At 49.9% G+C, this 19,431-nt stretch overlaps 3 protein-coding genes across 3 annotated transcripts in view; 2 read left to right on the top strand and 1 right to left on the bottom strand.

Annotated features, from left to right (window-relative positions):
- Positions 1 to 879: 879 nt before the first annotated feature.
- GCHFR (GTP cyclohydrolase I feedback regulator) lies at positions 880 to 3,863 on the top strand. Its single transcript, XM_006831764.1, has 3 exons — positions 880 to 915; positions 2,441 to 2,535; positions 3,740 to 3,863. The coding sequence occupies exons 1-3, from the start codon at positions 880 to 882 to the stop codon at positions 3,861 to 3,863; spliced, it is 255 nt and encodes an 84-aa protein (XP_006831827.1).
- A 497-nt stretch (positions 3,864 to 4,360) lies between these two features.
- Positions 4,361 to 19,431, bottom strand: part of DNAJC17 (DnaJ (Hsp40) homolog, subfamily C, member 17) — a 45,396-nt gene continuing 30,325 nt past the window's right edge. Inside the window, exons 2-11 of the mRNA XM_006831763.1 lie at positions 18,182 to 18,251; positions 17,837 to 17,895; positions 17,510 to 17,597; positions 15,785 to 15,870; positions 15,453 to 15,549; positions 14,756 to 14,799; positions 14,294 to 14,371; positions 10,889 to 10,969; positions 10,262 to 10,372; positions 4,361 to 4,554 (exon numbers count right to left, since the gene is read on the bottom strand). Coding sequence (XP_006831826.1) covers positions 4,432 to 4,554; positions 10,262 to 10,372; positions 10,889 to 10,969; positions 14,294 to 14,371; positions 14,756 to 14,799; positions 15,453 to 15,549; positions 15,785 to 15,870; positions 17,510 to 17,597; positions 17,837 to 17,895; positions 18,182 to 18,251 — 837 coding nt within the window. The 3' untranslated portion in view covers positions 4,361 to 4,431. The remainder of the gene's footprint in view (positions 4,555 to 10,261; positions 10,373 to 10,888; positions 10,970 to 14,293; positions 14,372 to 14,755; positions 14,800 to 15,452; positions 15,550 to 15,784; positions 15,871 to 17,509; positions 17,598 to 17,836; positions 17,896 to 18,181; positions 18,252 to 19,431) is intronic.
- LOC102821062 (chromosome unknown open reading frame, human C15orf62) lies at positions 7,387 to 7,914 on the top strand. The gene has a single exon (XM_006831762.1). It carries the CDS (start codon positions 7,387 to 7,389, stop codon positions 7,912 to 7,914), a length of 528 nt encoding a protein of 175 aa, XP_006831825.1.

The following is a 19,431-nucleotide window of genomic DNA, read 5'->3' as shown; positions in this document are numbered from 1 at the left end:
CACTCAGTTCCTTTACAGGTTTATTTGTTAAGTGCCATCGTGTAGGTTCTGATTCATAGTGACCCTCTATAGGGTTTCCAAGGAGCAGCTGGTGGGTTTGAACCTCCAACTTTGGGCTAACAGTCCAGTACTTATCCTGTAGCGCCACGTGATTTACTTGTTGTTGTAGGGTAACTGAAATACAAGGAACCGCTATTGTATTGGAAATTACAGTCAGGGAGGTAGGAATGCCCAGAATTTTAGTTCGAGCACTCTGGACAAGCCACAAACTTCCTATCCCCGTCTCCCGGCATCGAGGGATCAATGGAAAACGAGCAGTAGGTTCTGGGGAGAGAAAGTGAGGATCTGCTAAAAGCTTTAGACGTGTCCTGGGCAAGGTGGGCTGGGGCATTGATATCAGAAGAATCGCTGGTTGCTCTGCACTGCTTCACTGTGATAGGGGCGGGACCCAGCAGGACTTTGGAACCTGTTACTCGAGGTGTTTAAGTAAGAGACCGCTGGGTCAACACGCAGCCAACCGAATCCATCCAGCCCCGCCCCGCCGACCAAAGGTACAGGCGCGCACGCACACACACAACCCTGTTAGTGGAAGCACTAGCCGGCAAAAGCCGAGGGCCATACCCCAGACTCAAGTCTGCTGCAGCCCCCGGGTAGGGGGCGGGCCCCAAATTGTCGAGTTACGGGGCACGTCACGGCGCCCGCTCCTGATTGGCCGGAGGCGGTGGCCACGGTTCCGGAGCACCGGGATTGGTGCCGCTCGAGGCCCGAGCGGGTGTAACGGGACTCTGACCGTGGGTCTCAGTCCTAAAGCCGGAGGGTGCAGGCATCGGCGCCGAGTCGGAAGCAGCAGAGTGAGAGCCTGGAGGTGACGCGCGCACCATGCCCTACTTGCTCATCAGCACCCAGATCCGAATGGTGAGTACCGGCCGTCTGGCCAGTTCGAGCCGGGTTCAGGCCCGAGGGTGGCAGCGGTCGCTCCTTCGCTCCTTCCTCTCCGACAGCTGCTAGATCCGAAGTCCGCCCGGGACACGCCCCCCCCCGGCCCCGCCCGGGGGCCGTCCAGAGCGAGACTGGGGCTGCAGACTAAGTCCTGCCCCAGCACCGGAGACTCAGGAAGCGCTGGCTTGCCCAGATTCTCCATGGCTTTGAATGGGGCCAGGTGCTCGTGTCCTACCTGTCTGACAAGTCCGAGCCTCCTGGGGCGTCTGGGAGCCCTGGCCTCACACATTCAGCTCCCCTTTCTGCCCCACACAGAGCCGCTCCAGTACAAAAGAGGGAAAGAGACTTGGCAAAGAAAAGGACAACCTGACGCACTACGACACATGTGCGAGTCCCTGGTCCACACACAGCCACTAGATGCACCCTTGTTGTTGTGAAATGCCATCAAGTCAATTCTGACTCATAGCGATCCTGTATAGGGTTTCCAAGGAGCAGCTGGTGGGTTTGAACCGCTAACCTTGTGGTTCACAATCCAGTGCTGATCCTACAGTGCCACCCTGTTGTTGTTAAGATTTGGTTTCAACTCATAACGACCCTGCACAGTGTTTCCGAGGTTGTAAATCTACGGGAGCAGAAAACCTCATCTTTCTCCCGAGGAACGGCTGGTAGTTTTGAACTGCCAACCTTGAGGTTAGCAGCCCAATTTGTAACCACTACTACCAGAGCTCTAGTTGCGTAGTGGTTACGAATCGGGCTGCGAACCTTAAGGTCAGCGGTTCGAAACTACCAGCCGCTCCGCGGGAGAAAGATGAGGCTTTCTACTCCCGTAAAGATTTACACCCTCGGAAACCCTGTACAGGGTCGCTATGGGTCGGAACCGACTCGGCGGCACTTAACAACAACAACTACCAGAGCTAGGCAACCACAAATCTACTTTGTCTCTAGATTGGCCTATTTTAGACATTCATATAAATGAAATCATGCAATCATGTCTTTTTGTGTCTGGCTCTTTTCATTTAGCATGTTTTCAAGATTCAGCTATATTGTTACAGGTATCAGTATTTCAGTCTTTTTATTGCTGAATAATCCATAGCTATACCACGCTTCATTTTTCCATTCATCTATTAATGGACATTTGGGTGGTTTACACTTTTGGCCATTTTAAGTAATAAATATTCATGTATAAGTTTCTGTTTGCATTTGTTGTTCCACTGGTGATTCTGACACACACAAGCATGGGTGGTGATGCCTGACAGAAGGGTGGTGATGCCAGTAGTCACCTAGTCCCCTCTAATGCCCACATCAGCTTAGAGGGGACTAGGGAGGGCTCTATTTCTCAGCCTGGTCACCAGATCACTGTCAGGCTCCAGCCCTTCCTTTGCAGTTTGTCCTTAGCTCCCAAGGATCCTTCCCACCTCCTCCAACCTTTAACAGAAACTGGCAGGGTGAGATTGTCTAGCTCTACTTGGCAACAGGCCAGCCACTGTGGTTTTCCTTGCAGGAGGTGGGCCCCACCATGGTGGGCGACGAGCACTCAGACCCGGAGCTGATGTGGCATCTGGGAGCCACAAAGAGAAACGTCCTGGGAAACAATTTGTAAGTTGTGGCATCCCTTGTTGTCTTCTCCCTGCCAGGCCATTCCCTTTACACAACCGCCAAGCCCAGGGACAATGCCACTGCCCAGCTCCAGAGCCCTTCTGCTTGTACCTTGGGTTCTGTTCTCTGTAGGAGTCTATCCTGTCTCCCAAGGATCTGCTTGCTCTGAAAGTTTTCCCGCTGGCCCTCTTTCCACAAGACATCCTTAGCACAACACCAGGATGGAGTCTAGTTTCTTGGGTGTCGGACTCCATAAGCAAACCTCCTTTGCCCTGCCTTTGCATCTCCAAGCTGGCCCCTGTCAAGGTAAAGGTAGCCAGAGAGAAGGATTTCTGTCTTAAAGAACTGAGTAAGGAAGCCAAACCCTAGATATGATGAGCAAGAAGACTGAGTCCCACTTACAGCTCAGCTGCTGCCTGGACACTCTGCCTTTCCCTTGGCATCTTCTTCACATCATCTCCTTGTCTGCACTGTGATCACTGCTTCCTTTCCTGCTCCCTCACATCTTCTACCCTGTGGCAGGGAGAAGCCTGGCTCCACAGGCCAGGAACTCCAGAGAAGAGTTACCAGAATGAGTCTCTAGTTCAAAGGGGAAAAGAGAAGGCAAGCTGATCCCAGCCCTTGGATCAAGGTTGGAGGCAGAAGCCAACACTAACCCTTTGCTCCAAGGGTTTTGCCTTGAGATTCTCAGCTTGGGGCTTTGAGCCCTTGATCTGCTCATTGACCCTGCATCATTAATTAAACCTGAAAGATTGGGACCCATGCATTCATGCTGCCAGACAGTTCCACATAGATCCAGGCACTTGCCCCAGGACTGCAGATACTAAGGGCAGCAGGAAGGGGCAGAGGAGCGAATTCTGGGAGAGCTGGTTGATTTTTTGTGGCTCAGGGCACATGTGGCTGTTGTCAGGCGACCATGGGTGGTACTATCTGACACTGGGAAAGTTACTTAACCCCCCCCCCTTTTTTTAAACTTATTAAATGGGGACAATAATAGTCTCTCACTAGGATGCTGGGAGGGATAGGTGAGATTCTGCATGTAAAGTGCTTAGTGGGGAGAGGGTGGGGGACCTGCACTTAACACAGTGCAGGAACCACTTACATGGAAGGGCAGTGATTATTCCTGATCATGCTGTGCCTTGTGGCAGGGGGGACACTCGATATATGTGCACCCCTCATGCCACCCCTCCTGGTCTCTTCACAGTTGTGAGTACTACGTCAATGACCCTCCCCGCATAGTCCTGGACAAGCTGGAACAGAAGGGCTTCCGTGTGTTGAGCATGACAGGGGTGGGCCAGACGCTGGTGTGGTGCCTACATAAGGAGTGACCTCAAGGAGCAGCTACTGTGGGCCCTAAACCCTGCCATGCTGACTGCCCTGCCCTTCCCTTCCCAAACTCACTTTCCTCGGTTCAGCACCAATGGTCAGGAGTGGCCCTCTCTGAAATCCTGCCTCTGTCCTTTGGAGAGGGCAGGACTCCTTGCCCTGGTGTTCCTGACGGACCCTGGAGTAAGTCATGCTCTGTGGGCATGATGAGGGGCCTGGAAGAGCCAGGCTGCTCTGGTCCACCACCAGGCATCCCAGTGGGGATGGCCCCAGGCCCTGGGTGGTGGGTCCCGCTTAGCTAATCCAAGCCAATAAAGGGCTGTGATGAGTGGTTGCTCCTTTGCTCTGCTCTTGCACTGACTCTCACTAGGGCCAACCTCTCCTCCCAGAGAGGGAGACCCAGGCCTGGGCGGGAGCCCTGGAGGCAGTGCCCAGCAACTAGTACCCTGCTTGGGCAGGCAGCACCCTACACCCATATACGTAATAGAGAGGGACTCTTAAAAAAAAAAAGTTTATTGGTGATGGCTATAAAATGGGCGGAACTGGAAAGAGGGGTGCGGGCGGGGGGTGCTACGTGGGCGGCCCCTCCTCATCCTCCTGTTGCATCTGGGCGATCAACTGCTGCCGCTCAGCTGCCTGGCGCATGCGCATCATGACGAGACTCTCATAGTCCCTCTCCGATAGTACTGAGCCCTGGAAGGTAGAGCAGGGCACAATGTAGCAGCGCTTCAATCTAAGGGTTAAGGAGGAAGGAGGGCGGGGGACTGGCTGCTCAGGAAGGACCAGGGATCATCCAAGAATACCGACTCATCCAGTTCTTCACAGCAAGCGGGCTTCTCCGGGTTCGACTCTCTTCTAGCCCGCTCCCCGTCACCCGGCCCTTCACATCTGCAGTCAGCTCTGGCTCGTGTTGGGGTGAATCATTTCCCCTGCTCTAGCCAGGCCCTCGCCTCCCTTCATTTCCTCTCAGCCCTTTATTTGACACTCCCTTCCTCTACACCGGATCTGCCTCACAGCTTTCTGATGAAGGCAAGCTGTCGGAGGTTCAGTCACTCTGCTCCCTGCATCCAAGTGGAGGCGACTTGGTCCGCCTCCTACTGAAGATGCAGAAGGGAGTCCTCCCCTAGGAGGAGAGAGAAACAAGTATGGGTTGGGCTGGCCTAAAAATACACAACAGGTTCCTGGAGGGCAGGAGCCAGGGGTTTTTTCTTTGTGATCTTGCCAGCTCTGTGTGGGGGATTAAGGCGTGCTATGTTTTAATAATCTAAGGAATAATAAACCACCTTCTCAATGGGCCAAGATTGTGGGGTGGTGAAGTAGCTCTACAGTAGCACGTGAACTGCCAACACCCCCCCTTTCCCCACCTTGAGAAGGCCGCAGTAGGAGTTAAATCACCTCCTCCCTCAGTGCAGCTGGAGCTGTGATGATCTTGTGGGCCTACAGCTTCTTGGAGACAGTATGAAGCTACCACGCTGACAAGGCAATGCCAGAACTGACCCGAATCTTTAAAATGTGGGTGAACCAGAATGGGAATATTTATACATTGACACACTGCTAGAAAACAAAGCCTTTGTGCACACTGCATAGCAACCGTATCTCTTGGCCAGCAGAGATCAAAACAGCGGTGTCCACCTCTAAGGATGGCGGCCCTTGTGCGGCTTTCAATCTGTGTTGCTCTCCTGGCAATAATCCAATCTTCTGCACTAGGTTCCTGAATCTCCCATTCCAGGTCTTTAACGGTGTGTTTTTCCAATCAGCTTAGTGTTCTGGATCACTCGAATTTGTAAAATTTGAGTCTGTTCTGATTTTGCTTTGTCAGTCATGACTGAACTGGTTGGAACTGGTTCAAAGCCCTGGGGGAAGCCCACCTGAGTTGGCACAGAGGAAGCCAGAGTAGGGGTTGCATGATGCTGTGAACCATCAGGGAGGAGGCTGCTGGGACCTGTTCCATGGGTACACCAGACTGGCACACTCATGGAACACGCCAGGCGGGAAGCTTGGTGGTCAGTGACCTGAGAAATAAGGGAGTGGCTGAGGCTGAGATGCCAGGCCCTGACCAACTGGTTTGGAGTAAGGGGTGTACAGAAACAGGAAGTGTTACTCAGCCAGGATTCCCCCTGCCTTCTCTGGCCTGCTCTACCTCTTTTCCTCTCTCCCTTTCTTCCAGGCTCCCCTAAGTTTGACCCCTAGCACCACTGACAACTCATGATGTCCTCATGGTCTAGACTCTTCCAGGGAAGGGAGCCCAAATGAGGCCTACACAGCCAAAGGGGAAAACTAGAGTGTGTGAGGTAAGGGACAGCAAGACCCTGGTTTTCAACCCGTTTTACTCCTGCCATGAGGCCATCAGCCAGAAAGGATGAAAAACTGAGCAGTCAGGTGGTGGTGGTGGTGGTGGGGGGGGTCAGATGAAGGAGAGAGCAACACTTCCGTCCCCAAATTAACCTGCTCTGCTAGGAGAGCCTAGAGTCACCTTTGGCATGCCCTGAACCCAATCCTGGGAGGAGCTGAGCCCTTTTTATAGGCATGGGCTGCTCCCTACTAACACACCCTCTGCCTCCTTCCCCCACACCTGCAGGCTCTGCTAATGAGGGCTTGCTACCAGGCTGTGGGGCTGAGTCACCCACACCAGCGACCAGTCTCTCTTCCTTCCCCAACAATGGTTCCATGTTCCTGCCTTTCAATTATGTCCCGCCCTCCCAGAGCTCCTCCTTCCCAGACATTGGGGCTGGGGAGCCAGGCCCACCATAATGAGAAACGAAGCTGTGGTGACACAGAAAGCAGGGCTGCCCCTAGACAAGGCCTCTGAGGAATCTGAAGCTCCCCACTGCCCTGGGGTGTTGGCCACAGCCGCCCCAATCCCTGTACAAGGATGCTGCAATTACTTGAAAGCATGAAACCCGGCTTCCCACCTGACTGAGTCAGCTGAAAACAAAACACATCTCCACCACCACGCACTGGAGCAAACAGCCAAGCCACTAATCAGAGTCCAGAGCCGCCGGCAGAGAAGGCACAGCAGGCACAGCCAACACTGCCCTAGAGACCAACGCAGGGGCCAAGGGAACCTCAAGACAGGGAGATCCCGGCCTGGCTGGCCCTCCACCCGCACTGCATCCCAGCCCAGCTCTGTGGACTCAGCACACTGGCTGTCCTGGTCCAGCTTGCCAAGTCTTCTCAGATACCACAATGCTGCCCAGACTCCGGCTTCAGTAAGTGTACCTCCTGCCTCTTGGGGTTTTTTCCACTGCCCTATCAAGTAACCGAGCCACTCCTGTTCCTCTGGGAAACTCCTCCTCAGGAACCCTCAGCTTTCCTCTCCTGGACAAAGTGCCCTCTCTGGGCTTCGTTCCACCTCTATGATGCTGGCCACAGAGCTGTGCTGAGCACATACCCAGGGGTCTCTGCTCCTGGCCCACTAAGACTGGCTTCCTGAACTTTGCAATCCCGGCTCCAGCTGGGGCTGATGCTCTTGAACATCTGCTAGGCTTCTGAGGGCCAGGCTTGTCAGCTGGTACCTGTGGACCCATGGAGACCTGGAGGAAAGGCTCCTTCCGCAACGCCTCCTTCTTCAAGCGACTGACCCTGGGGCGGCCGAGGCGACTCCAGCGACAGGGCAGTGTGCTCAGCCAGGCCAGCACAGCTGGTGGTGACCATGAGGAATACAGCAACCGAGAGGTCATCCGGGAATTGCGAGGGAGGCCTGACGGACGGCGCCTGCCCCTATGGGGGGATGAGCAGCCCAGGGCCACCCTACTGGCTCCACCCAAGCCCCCACGGCTCTACCGAGAGAGCTGCAGCTGCCCTAACATCCTGGAGCCCTCTCCTGCCTACTCTGCTGCCTACTCAGCTACTCTGCCCTCAGCGCTCTCCCTGGCAGGTGCCCTCCACCAGTATTCAGAGGAGGACCTTGTGGACACTCCCCGCTTTCAAGAAACACCTGCCCCGGACCTCAGTGATCCCTTCTTCTCCTTCAAAGTGGACCTGGGTATTTCACTTCTTGAGGAAGTTCTACAAATACTGAGGGAGCAATTTCCCAGTGAGCCCAGCTTCTGACAGGGGTGAGGGTGGAAAAAGGTGGGTGACTGGAAGAGCTGGAAGTCTGAGGGCCCAGTGGGTACAGTGGTGGACTGAGGGGAAGGTAGGGCCAAGACCCCAGGGCTCTGCCTACCCTCTGGGCCCCAAACAGCCCTCCAAGCCTCCCCAGAGTGGTGGGAGAGAGGTGAAAAGGCAAGCTGTGAGAAGGGACTTCCTGGCAGGAGCACTGAAGGAAGCTGGCGAGGCTGGGAAATGGAACCACACCCTGCAACCACAAGAGGCAGAGAGCCAGCAAGGGAGAGGATGGCCAAGAGGGAAGCCACAGGGTGGGAGGGCACAGACTAGGCAAAACAGACGGGTACCACTGTCGACACAGAGGTCACAGGGAGGGCTGGGACCAACGAGAAAGGGCTAAGACAGACTTGACTGGCATGGTCCAACAGGGCAGTCATTAGTCAGCCGAGGTGGCTACTTAAATATAAATGTATTGAAATGAAATAAAATGAAAACTTCAGTTCCTTAGTCACACTAGCCACATTTCAAGTGCTCAACAGTTCCCTGTGACTAGTGATCACTGGCCAGCATGCAATGAACACTGACATCGCTGTGCAAAGTTCTAGTGACAACACTGTGGTGGCCATGGCTTGGAGCCATCAATGGCATTGGGGGGGGGGGGGGGGGGGAGGAATGGTACAGGGGCTACAAGGGGAGGCAGGGGCTGGCAAAGTAGGAAGAGAGAGTTATGTAGAGATACAAAGTAATTACTCAGGAAAAAGGCCCAAACCAACCATCAACAGAACAGGGACATGAGAAACCTGACCTGCCAGCACAGCTGCTCACAGCAATCTCTGGTGCCCAAGGAAAGCAGCTCTGGGGAATACCAGCTGAAGGCATCAGACCCAGTTTTCAAAGAGGTGCTTTGTTTGAGTAATTCCCAGAATTATTAATAGTGATGGAAGCCCTTGGAAAGTACAGCAAAAATGTGGCAGATTTCCTTCCTGCTTCCCCACAAGACTAGAAGAGAGAACTGGATTAGGGGATAGATAGTAAATTCATGACTGTTACTAAGAGGCACGACTGGTCTCCAGAACCCTCCACCAGGACTGGGAGCTCTGCCTTGTCCGAATCCTCTGATGAGAGCCTGCCAACCAGCGCCAAGCTCACTGGGTAAGGGCCCCAAGTGCAGCTGTTCTGCCTCATGGTCTGGCTGAAAGACTTGAGACTCGAGCCTACAAGCTGTCTGCTTGGCCATGTGGTTCTGACCCTCCAGGCATCTCCAAGTGAGGCAGAGAGGGAAGCTCCACACACAAGGCTCCCACAGCCACGCCTGCAGCTCCCTCTTGCCTCAACCTCTTGTGTGGATTTCCCAGCTGAAAGGCAACTCTGTGAATACTGGAGATAATAATAAAATTCTAACACAACCTGTGGTGTGTTACATGGGGCTATGAAACTTAAAGGTGGTGGAATGAGGACTCTAAAGAAAGGTCTTGAGTTGGGCTCAAGCTACCAGTTCATTTCCCTCCCTTCTCAGGGCCTGGGACACTTCCAGGAAGCTTCCAAGCCTCACAACCAAAGGGAAGGAGGGGAGGTATAGAAGGCAAGGAAGGGGAAGGCAGTACCTGAGGGCAAGGAAAGCAGTGTTCCTGCCAAGTTTTGGAGGGGCATTTTCCTCCCAAGAGGCTATAAATCATGCCCTGACTCCCCAGTCATTTCAGAGAAGAGCTAGATTTTTAGCTCCTGCCCCCAAAGCTTTCTGTACCAAAGTAGGGACAGGTGTGGCCGGAGCCAGACAGCCTCAGCTCTGTGTCTAGGGCCATAGGAGGGATGCCTTCACAGAGCTGTGAAGACTGCGTTTGTGTTGGGCACATGTCAGCTGGAAGGTCTATTCTTCACAAGTTGGGCACCCAGACTCTGGACAGGCAATCCCCAATCAGCAGGGTAACCAGCAAAGGAGACAGTCTCTCTTCACAATGGTCCCTGTCTAGGGCAAACACATACATTATTTTGAAAAATGACGTGTCTAGTTCCCTGCATTGACTGAGCCTTTGAGTAACAAATGCTTCGCACCACAACCAAGTCACCCAGGGACCAAGCGAATCCCTCTGGGTAATGATGGTTGTTGTTGTTAAGTGCTGTGAAGTCGGTCCTGGCTCATGGCAACCCTTTATAGGGTTGGGGGTACTGATGAGAGACCTGACTGTGAGGGAAGATAGTCTCAGAAAGGAAAGGGGGTCATTACAGAATCATAGTCCATCTCACTGCACTCCCTGATGACTTGAATTTGGGAGAGAGACCTGAAAAAAGCCCAAATAGGAAGCCCCCCAAAACCTAAGTAGGCCCAGTTTGATCATGCCTGGCTCTTTACCTGTGACAGTCCTGGGTGGCCAAGGCCCACCGTGCCCTGGGGCCGTCCTTCCAACCAGGAAATCTTCAGAGGGTTCTCGACCAGGCCCACCTCGTTCTGGACAGCCAGCTCCTACCAAACAGAGTATCCAGTCCTGGTTCTCATGAACCTAATCAGTTATGAATGGCTCTCTCTACCCTGAGAGAAAGAATGAAAACTGGTATTCTAATCCTCCAAGCACAGTCGGGCAACCTCAGTAGCTGTCAGTGGTATGCTGCACCTCTGACTCTTCTCATGAGAGCTGGGCATGAGCCTTCTGACATTCAGAAGTGAGGAGAAGCAGCCTGCACTGAGAAGGCAGTGCAGAAGCCCATGCCCGGAGGGGTGCTGTCTTCTATAGGAGGGTGGAGGGCATTGAGGCAGCAGTCAGCAAGCAGGGAACCAACATCAGTCTCTCTCTCAGTCCCCACAGCATCTTCTATGCAGCCCTTTATGCAGTACAGCTAACTCCAGGAGTCGGGTGGAACCCTGGGCCAGAGATTCCCCTAGGACTGGGGCTCACCTGCCTCAGAAGGTCCACAGAACTCAACCCCCTGTTCTAGAGTGACAGAGCAGCCAATGGCCCCCAAAGCCTCATGCAACACTCACTGCAGCCTTAATGGTCGAAAACTCCACCACTGCTGTGCCTGCCTTCTTCCTGGAAAGCACCAGGTTGAGAACGTCACCATACTGTGGGAACAAGAGGGGACCCAGTAAGCATGGATCAGCCTTCAAGACGGACCAGCTCATGCCAGCGACAAGCCTGGGCTATCCTGAGGTCCACTGGGGCATGGTCAGCTGGGGCAAAACTTCTTTTTTATTGTTATAAAACTATATATAACAAAACATTTGCCAATTTGATGTTTTCTATGCATACGATTTAATAATATTAATTATGGTAACCAATTAATTAATTGATGCTGTGCAACCCTCACCAATAATCAGTGATGGGAAAGAAGTTTTTTCCATAGAGAGGGAAGGAAGGGGGAGGGAAATGAAGGTTAATAGTAATGGGAAATTGCACTGATTAAGGACAGGGTTGCTGAGACAATGACTGTAATTACTGTGAATAAGTTGCACACCAGGAAGAAGTTGAATTGAACTGGCAAAAGTTGTGTGATTTGTACATTAACCGATCAAAGCAAAAACAGGGAGTAGCTGCTGAAGCCATTTATATACAATCAAACACTACATGGGATTTGGTTCCTGGGCTTGGAGGTTTAGGGCCATGGTTTCATGGGATATCTCAGTTAAGTGAATGGCCTCATAACTCCTTTAGCATTTCTGGTCTACCTCCTAGTTCCTTTCATAATGCCTGGGATCTTAAAAGCTTGCAACAGGCCATTCAAGGTACAATTGGTCTTTAGTCACCTGGAGCAACAGAGGAAGAAGGAGAATCAGGATATGGAATGTATGGCAAATTGTCACTAATAAAACTACCTCCTTTGGAGATGGGGATAGGTCCCTTGTGGTACAATAGTGAATAATTGTTATCAGGACTGACTGTGACAGTTGGCAATGTAAAGGTAGACGTTTTGTATCAAAAGGTGGGGAGTGGCTCAGAATTCTCAGAATTTGGAGAAATCAGCTCCCCTGAGCCAGCCAGCTTAATAAAGTCTGAAACTCACTTCAAAAAAAAAAAAAAATGTGGAGAGTGACTGACTTTGCAGTCCAGGAGTGGAGGTCCCTGGGACTATCAAAGGAGAAGAGCGGAGTGCGGGACCTGACACAGAGAAACAGTGATGTCAGAGATAGAGGCAGAGACCATGACATGGAGAGATGGAGTGGCTGGGGACTCTAGAACCAGAGAGGGAGAGAGGGGCCGTGTGCTGACAACTGGGGGGCAGGCTTGCAGGGTATACCCTTTGGTTGGTTGAAGATGTATGGAGGGGATTGTAACCATGGCAATGAAACAATATACGATAGGATGAATGTAAAGCTAATGTTATCCCATGTAAACTATCACATAATTCACAATAAAACATTAAAAAACCAAAAACCTACCTCCTTTGTCAGGAGATAATCAAAAAGGGGAAAATACAGAAGTAATTTCAAATTCTCATGGAATGTAAAGTTTCTGGAGTCATGGAAGATAGATGAATCTCTGAAATGATTGCCCTGAGATAATTTTTAAACCTTAAAGTAAAAATATTCCCTGAGTAGTAGTTAATTGTACAGTCCAGGAACAGAGAACCCTAGGACCATCAAAGGAGAAGAGCATGAGCAGAATATGGGGCCCTATCCAGAGAAGCAGGAACATCTGAGATGGAGACAGAGATAAGGGCCTGGAGATAGACTCATGACTTGCAGAATGTGTCCTCTGGTTGTTTAAATGATTATATATTCCTGAGTATTTTGGTGTACATCCCCCATCTCCCCCCAAAAAAACACCGGAAGGAATAGAAGCAAATACTATTGAATGATGATGCACAGAGGAGACTGTAATCATTGCAATGAAACGATGAGTGTAAAACTGATGTTCCCCCATGCAAATATCACTCAATTCATAACAAAAACTTAAAAAAAAAAAAAAAATTCCCTGAAGTCTTCTTAAAACCAAACAACAGTTTAGCTTAACTAGCAAAAAAGTTCTGCCTTGAGCATTCTGCTCTTTTAAAAACATCTAAATTGACAACAGCAACTCAAAAGATGAGATAGGAACCTAACGGGGCAGTGAGTCTATGTTCATGGGGAAGGAACAACTCAGAAGAGGATGGTGAGAGTGAGTGCACAAAGTGTACACATCACTAAACTCTACATGCAGAAACCATCGTATTGGTATACGCTTTACCGCATATGAGGGGGCTTCAAAGAGTGTATGTTTTGCTGGCTATCTTCTCAACAACAACAAAATTAATAAAATTTAAAGGAAAAAAAAAAAAAAGGAAGAGTTTTTTTCTCCCAGGAATGCAAATGGACAACAAAGGACTGGGGACTTAGACAGGCAGAGTCACAGAGCTGCCTCAGTGGGTTGACGGTGGTGAAGTATACAGACGGGGCTTTCAACACAGGTTAACACAACAGCAGGAGAAGCAGGGAGGTCTCCTCCCTAGGAGGTCTCCAGATTGCCCGATGGTCTATAAGACAGACAAAAATAAAACATGGGTTGTTAAGTACCGTGGAGTCAGTTCCGACTCATAGCGACCCTGCATAGGGTTTCCATGGCTGTTAAATGTTTACGGGAGCAGAAAGCCTCATCTTTCTCCCATGGAACAGCTGGTAGTTTCAAACTGCTGACCGTGAGATTAGCCCGATTCGTAACCACTACACTGCCAAAGCTCCGTAAATGTGTAGAGACCAATAAACAACATCCATATAAATGGAGAAAAGATTGAAGTTGTCAAAGACTTCATTATGCTCAAAAAACTATCAACACTCATGGAAGCAGCAGTCAAGAAATCAAATGATGTATTGCATTAGGCAAATTTACTGGACAAGACCTCTTTAACGTGTTCAAGGGTACAGATGTCAGTTTGAGGACAAAGGGGCATCTGACCCAAGCCATGGTATCTCAATAACCTGATATGCATGTGAAAGTTGGACAGGGAATAAGGAAGACCGTAGAAGAATTGATGCATTTGAACTATGGTGCTAGAAGAGAATATTTTAAAATACCATGGACTGATGAAAGAACAAACAAATCTGTGCTGGAAAAAGTACAGCCAGAATGCTCCTTAGAAGTCAGCTTGGCCAGACTTCATCTCATACTTGGAACATATCATCAAGAGGATCAGTCCCTGGAGGAGGATATCATGTTTGGTAAAATGGAGGGTCAGAATAAAAAACTAGATGGATTGGCACAGTGGCAGCAGCAATGGGCTCAAATGTAGCAACGATTGTGAGGTTGGTGTAGAACCAGGTGATGTTTCATTCTATTGTATAGAGAGGATCGCTATGTGCTGGCACTAACTTGATGGCACCTAACAACAGAAATGCTAAGGGAGGTTTAGGCATGTAGTGTCCTGGAATTTGGGCCAAGATAATGGAGAAAGAAAGGACGACATCAGGGCAGACCTTCTGAAAAAGCCGCAGGAGGACATCTTTGGAGTAGCCACCGTTGGACTCATCCTCCTTCTTGCACTTCCATTTTAGCTGAAAAGACAGCAGTGGCGCCATCATTAAACACTGACCCTTGGCTGAACAGTACCAGACCCACGCCTGAGTTTTATACCTGAGCAGACATCCCTCAAGACACCTGTAGTCCAGAAAGGACTGCCCAGAAATGCTCTCCCTGAAATTTGATAGGCAGGGTGTCTTGCTCACCTCAGCAATGTGGTCAGCCCATCGAAGTTAAAAGCAACTTTCCAGGGCAGAGCTCAAAGAAGTAATCCTGACATCCAGGAGACAGCAAAGGATGTGGGCAGTGTCCTGGATTCCCAGTGACCTAGCACCCCTCGCCAGAACCCCCATAGGAAACATCTGTTCTTACTGAGAGGATGTGGGGTGAGGTAACCCATGGATCCTACCAGGACTCACTTTTAGTTTGGGAGTGCTTTTGCCTTCAGTATTTTCTACCTTTCCTAGAAAAAATGGGAACAGAAGCAAGGTAGAGTTAGAAGGGGTCAGAGGTTCTCTCCAAGGAGACAAAGATCAGAGCCTTAGAAGGACCTAGAAAAGGTCACACCTGGTCAAGGGTAGTATGTGCCCTGCCCTGCTGAGGAGGCTGGTGGGGATGTAGACATAATCCCACCTCCATCCCAGAGAGCTGCCATTCCGGGGGTGGTCTTCCCAACTACCTATTATAGACCATCTGTTATCGGCACTCTCCAAATGAAGCACTGAGAACACCTTTGGGGGGATTTGGAGAGCAGGAGGTAAAGATATGAACCATACAATTCTACTAAAACAAAGTATTCCAAAGCCCCAAATCTAACCAGGCCTTTTCCCTGGTGGAATGCTCTAAAACAGTCGCTCTGCTTGGGACAAAGCCAAATAGGCACAGGAAGTCTCAGGCAGAGAAAAAAGGAGATAGGTCACAGAGAGTTGGCAAGAAGAAGGGACAGGAGCACGTGTCTGAGTCATTGTGGGGAGCCACACTCTGCTCCCCATGTACTCCCAGGGGTTCCGGCGGGTGGAAGCCTCCACAGCTATTCCACTAAGCAGCTAGTGTGGCCACTCCATGCAACCTAGAGCAGCCTGAGAGGGGTGGCAGGTGGGTGTGATCAACTCTCACCTTTCAACCTCTGTTCCCGTTCCTGACGTATCTGCTCCTGGATCAGCTTCTGCTGTTCCTCCAACTGCCGGGAGCCCTCTTCTCGTAGGCGTTCAATCTGCAGAGCAGGAGTTGGGGGAGAGGAGGGGTGACAATTCTGTGCAGATCCAATTCCAGGTTTTCTCACTGTGTAAAAGTCCCTGAGTTCTACCTGCAAGCTACGGCTCAGTAACCTGTGGGTGGAACAAATTACCCAGATCCCTCAAGAGAAAGAGCACACCCTCCCCCACTTGGACGGTTAGCTAGGACCATCCTCCTTTCCCAACAGATGGCCTTTGGGCCTGAATGCTTACCTCCTGTTCCAGCGTCCGGGTGCTCCGGTTTTCCTCCTCCTCCTCACTCCCGTGGGCCTGGGCCTCCCGCTCTCGGGCCTCCAGGTCTAGGCACAAGGGTTGAATGACCCAATTGCTAGTCTAAGCATTTTCTACATGGCCTCAGCCCAAAGTCCCAAACAGGACAAAACTATACAGTAGCTCAGGTCCCTCCCTCCAGGTCCACATGTCCTGAACTGATTTCCACTGAGAAAAATCAGCACAGATTTTTGGCTGGTGGCTCACTCTAACCAGGCTGGTTTTCTCTCCAATCACTGCACAGGGTGCGGTGGGTGCCTGTATCAGCAGCCCAAGGCTATGTGTCAGGGGGTGTCAGTGGGTGGAACTGCTGGCCACCTCTGATCCTGTGGTTTGACACCATGGACCTTGCCTTGGCTTTGATTCTTCCTCCCCCTCTCCCCCAGTTGAGTTCCCACTGCCTCCTTTATGTCCTCCAGCTACAATGGCTCTTGATGGACATTACCCCAGGTCCTATCAGGCCTGGGGCTCACTGTTTCCTTTCTGTGCTCTTCACTTGCCTAGAAACTCTTTTTTTGTTTTTTTTTTCTTTCTGATAGAGAAGTGGGAGTACTGGGAGGCATATACACATAAGGGGCTTCAAAATATTTGTGGAAATTTTCTGTTATCCTCTAATTCCGTTTTTTCCACTAACTTTTTGAAGCCCCCTATTGTGGTGCTGACAGTGTTCCATTGTTATTCAGTGGCTAAATGTTCTGAATTAGTCCACCTCTCCATCTTCCTAGTCTGTCCTAGTCTGGAAGCTCAGCTGAAACCTGTCCACCATGGGTGACCCAGCTGGCATTCAAAACACCGGTGGCATAGCTTCCAGTATTATAACAACACACAAGCCACTATAGTATGACAAACTGACAGATGAGTGGGTATGCATAAGAATGCGGCTGTTGAATAAAGAAGGCCGTGCTCAATCTTATTGGGGTGGTGAAAATGTTCCCAAACTGACTTATGGTCATAGTTGCACCACTCAATAAATTTACTTATATGCTTGAAATGGGCAAATTTTATGATATGTCAAATATACCAAAGAAAAACCCCACAGTTGCCATCGTCTCTAATGCATGGGAACATCACGTGTCAGAGCAGAACTGTGCTCCCTGGAGGGTTTTCAATGAGATGCCTGTGGGTGGACTCAAATGTCTAAGTTTTCAGTTAGCAGCCAAGTGCATTAACTATTTGCACCAAGTAGGGACAATAGAGCTGTTAAAGAAAAAGAAAGAGTGGCTGGATCTGGATCTCTTCGGATGCTTCCTCAGAGTGAAAGTCCTAGGCAGAAATGAAAGCTGGGCCAAATAAAAACAAGTGCAGCATGGCACAATGAACAAGAGCACAGACTTTGGTCAGATTGTGTTGACTTAAGTCCCAGATTCAGCAAATTCAAAGCCTTTCAGTGCTTTGGCTTCTCTGTCTATAAAGATGGCTCTAGTAGCACACACAACCAAGGGTGGTGATAATTACAGAAAACAATAAACTGTATGTCACGATGCTTAGCTAATAGAAAATCTAATAATTGTTATTATTCCTAAGAGTGTCATTAGAATTCAGCCCCTGAGAACAGGGTTCTTTGAGTTCTTTTGAGTTGCTGGCATGGAAGCTCCCTGGGAAGAGAGATAAGGGAGATGGATGAAAATGACCAAGGGGAACCAAAACTGCAGTTATGATGTCACCTACCAAGCTTCACTTTCTTCCTTCTTTCATCAAGTTTCTGGGTCCTCTCGGCTGCCTGCTTCTTGGCTTTCCTGACCTTATCATATGCAGCCTGGCAGAAGACAGGAACACAGAGCAACAGGTCAGTCAGGGAAAAAGAACAAGGCCCAAGAATCTCCCACAGGCCTGACTCGGCAGAGCCATCGAAAAAGGCATTCTGGTGACTGGGTCTCCAGAGCTTGAGAGCAAGGACTGTGTCACATGGTAGAGTGCTGAGGACTAAGGTTGGAGGAAACAGGTGGTCAACCAAGGAAGCCACAGGAACAGTCAGACAAAGGAGAATGTGCTTACCCTGGCTGCTGCATCGGTCAGTACCTCTAAGGCTTGAGAAAGCTGGTGGAAGAGTTCAGCTAAACACAGGATCAAAAAAAGGGGAGAAATGCAGAGTTAGACTTGGTGAGGGTCTAACTCTCAAAACAGTACTTCAAAGACACCACTGGTTGGCAGAAAAGTCAATATCAGCAGATGACAGCAAGGCAAGATATGTGCTTTAACAGTTGAGCAGACACCCTGGATGTGAGGTGAAGCCTGCACCCCACTGCCCAAAAGGCAGGCTGTATGCAGCTCCACACCCAGCACTCAAGGAGAGCTTAGATCAGGGAAATCACAATGCCCGTGCCCACAGGACAGTCTCACCTGCTCTGGGATTGTCAGGATTTTTGTCTGGGTGGCAGGAGAGGGCCTTCTGCCTGTAGGCCTTCTTCACCTGGAAGAGTCAGAAAACATAGTCATTCATTTCCTGCCCAGGTCTCTCAGCCAGGGATGAACAGGAAAAGCTCCCTGGGAAGATGAGGGAGATTCAAATTAAAAGGGAGTAAAGGTAATCTAGGTGCCTGTCACCACCTAAAAAAGAGCCTGCTGGCCACTCCATTAAGACAGTTATTTCACTATCACCATGGGGACTTGCAATGGAGGAGGGCGACAGTGGAGGGAGTTGGCCACTGCCCACCAGCAGAGGAGCTGGGCCTGCTTCTAGCCAGGTGCCAATCTGCCCTCTGCAGATGTCAAAGGGCTCCTGGAAGAGACAACAAACAGCATAGCCTCCTGGTTTTCTACAGTCACTTGGAAGAAGGTATTCTCTGTCACATACTTCCAGTGGGAATGCACACTGGAGCAAGTTTTCTGGAGGAAAATTTAGTCATCACATTTTAAAAGGTACTTTTCCTTTTCCTAGGAATTGGGACTTACAAAAGTATGCCAAAGTAAATAAACAAGGATGCTCACTGCAACTCTATTATAACAGTCCCCAGCAGGAAACTGCCCAAATCACAGGGAAACCCATGATAGAGAAAAGGTCTGTTGTCTCAAAGTGCTCTAAAGTATGATGCATGAAAAAAGCAAAGCTTAGAACAGCATATGTAACAACGCTTTTGAGTTTAAAACAAACAAATGAAACATAAAAATAGTAACAGATTCTCAAATATATAGTTTTGTTTTCTTTTTCTTCCCCCCCACCAAAAATAAAAAAAGAGTAAGAAGAAACTTAACAGTGGTTTCCTCTGGAGAGACTTAAGGTGCTGGGAAAGGAAGTGTTTGCTTCTCATTTTATGCTCTCTGCAGTTTAAAACTTCAAGCATTATACAAGGTTTATTATATTATTATTTTTTATTCTTAACAGGAATTATTAATTTTCAAAAAATAGTTCACTTTTGCATTTTCTTTGTACTTAAAAAACCCAACAAACTAGGGACCCTATCCAGAGAAACAGCAACACCAGAGATGGAGGCAGAGATGAGGACATGGAGAGAGAGCAGCTGAGGACTCTAGACTCATGGAAAGAGAGGCACTGAATGCTGGTGGACAGGAAGCAGGATTGCAGAATTGCAGAATTGCAGAATGTGCCCTCTGGTTGTTTAAATTATTATCTATTCCTGAGTGTTTTTATA

The sequence above is a fragment of the Chrysochloris asiatica genome, unplaced genomic scaffold (assembly GCF_000296735.1).
Source record: "Chrysochloris asiatica unplaced genomic scaffold, ChrAsi1.0 scaffold00004, whole genome shotgun sequence".
NCBI lineage: Eukaryota > Metazoa > Chordata > Mammalia > Afrosoricida > Chrysochloridae > Chrysochloris > Chrysochloris asiatica.
Note: the sequence above shows the minus strand (reverse complement) of the source record. Positions and strands in the feature narration are given on the sequence as shown.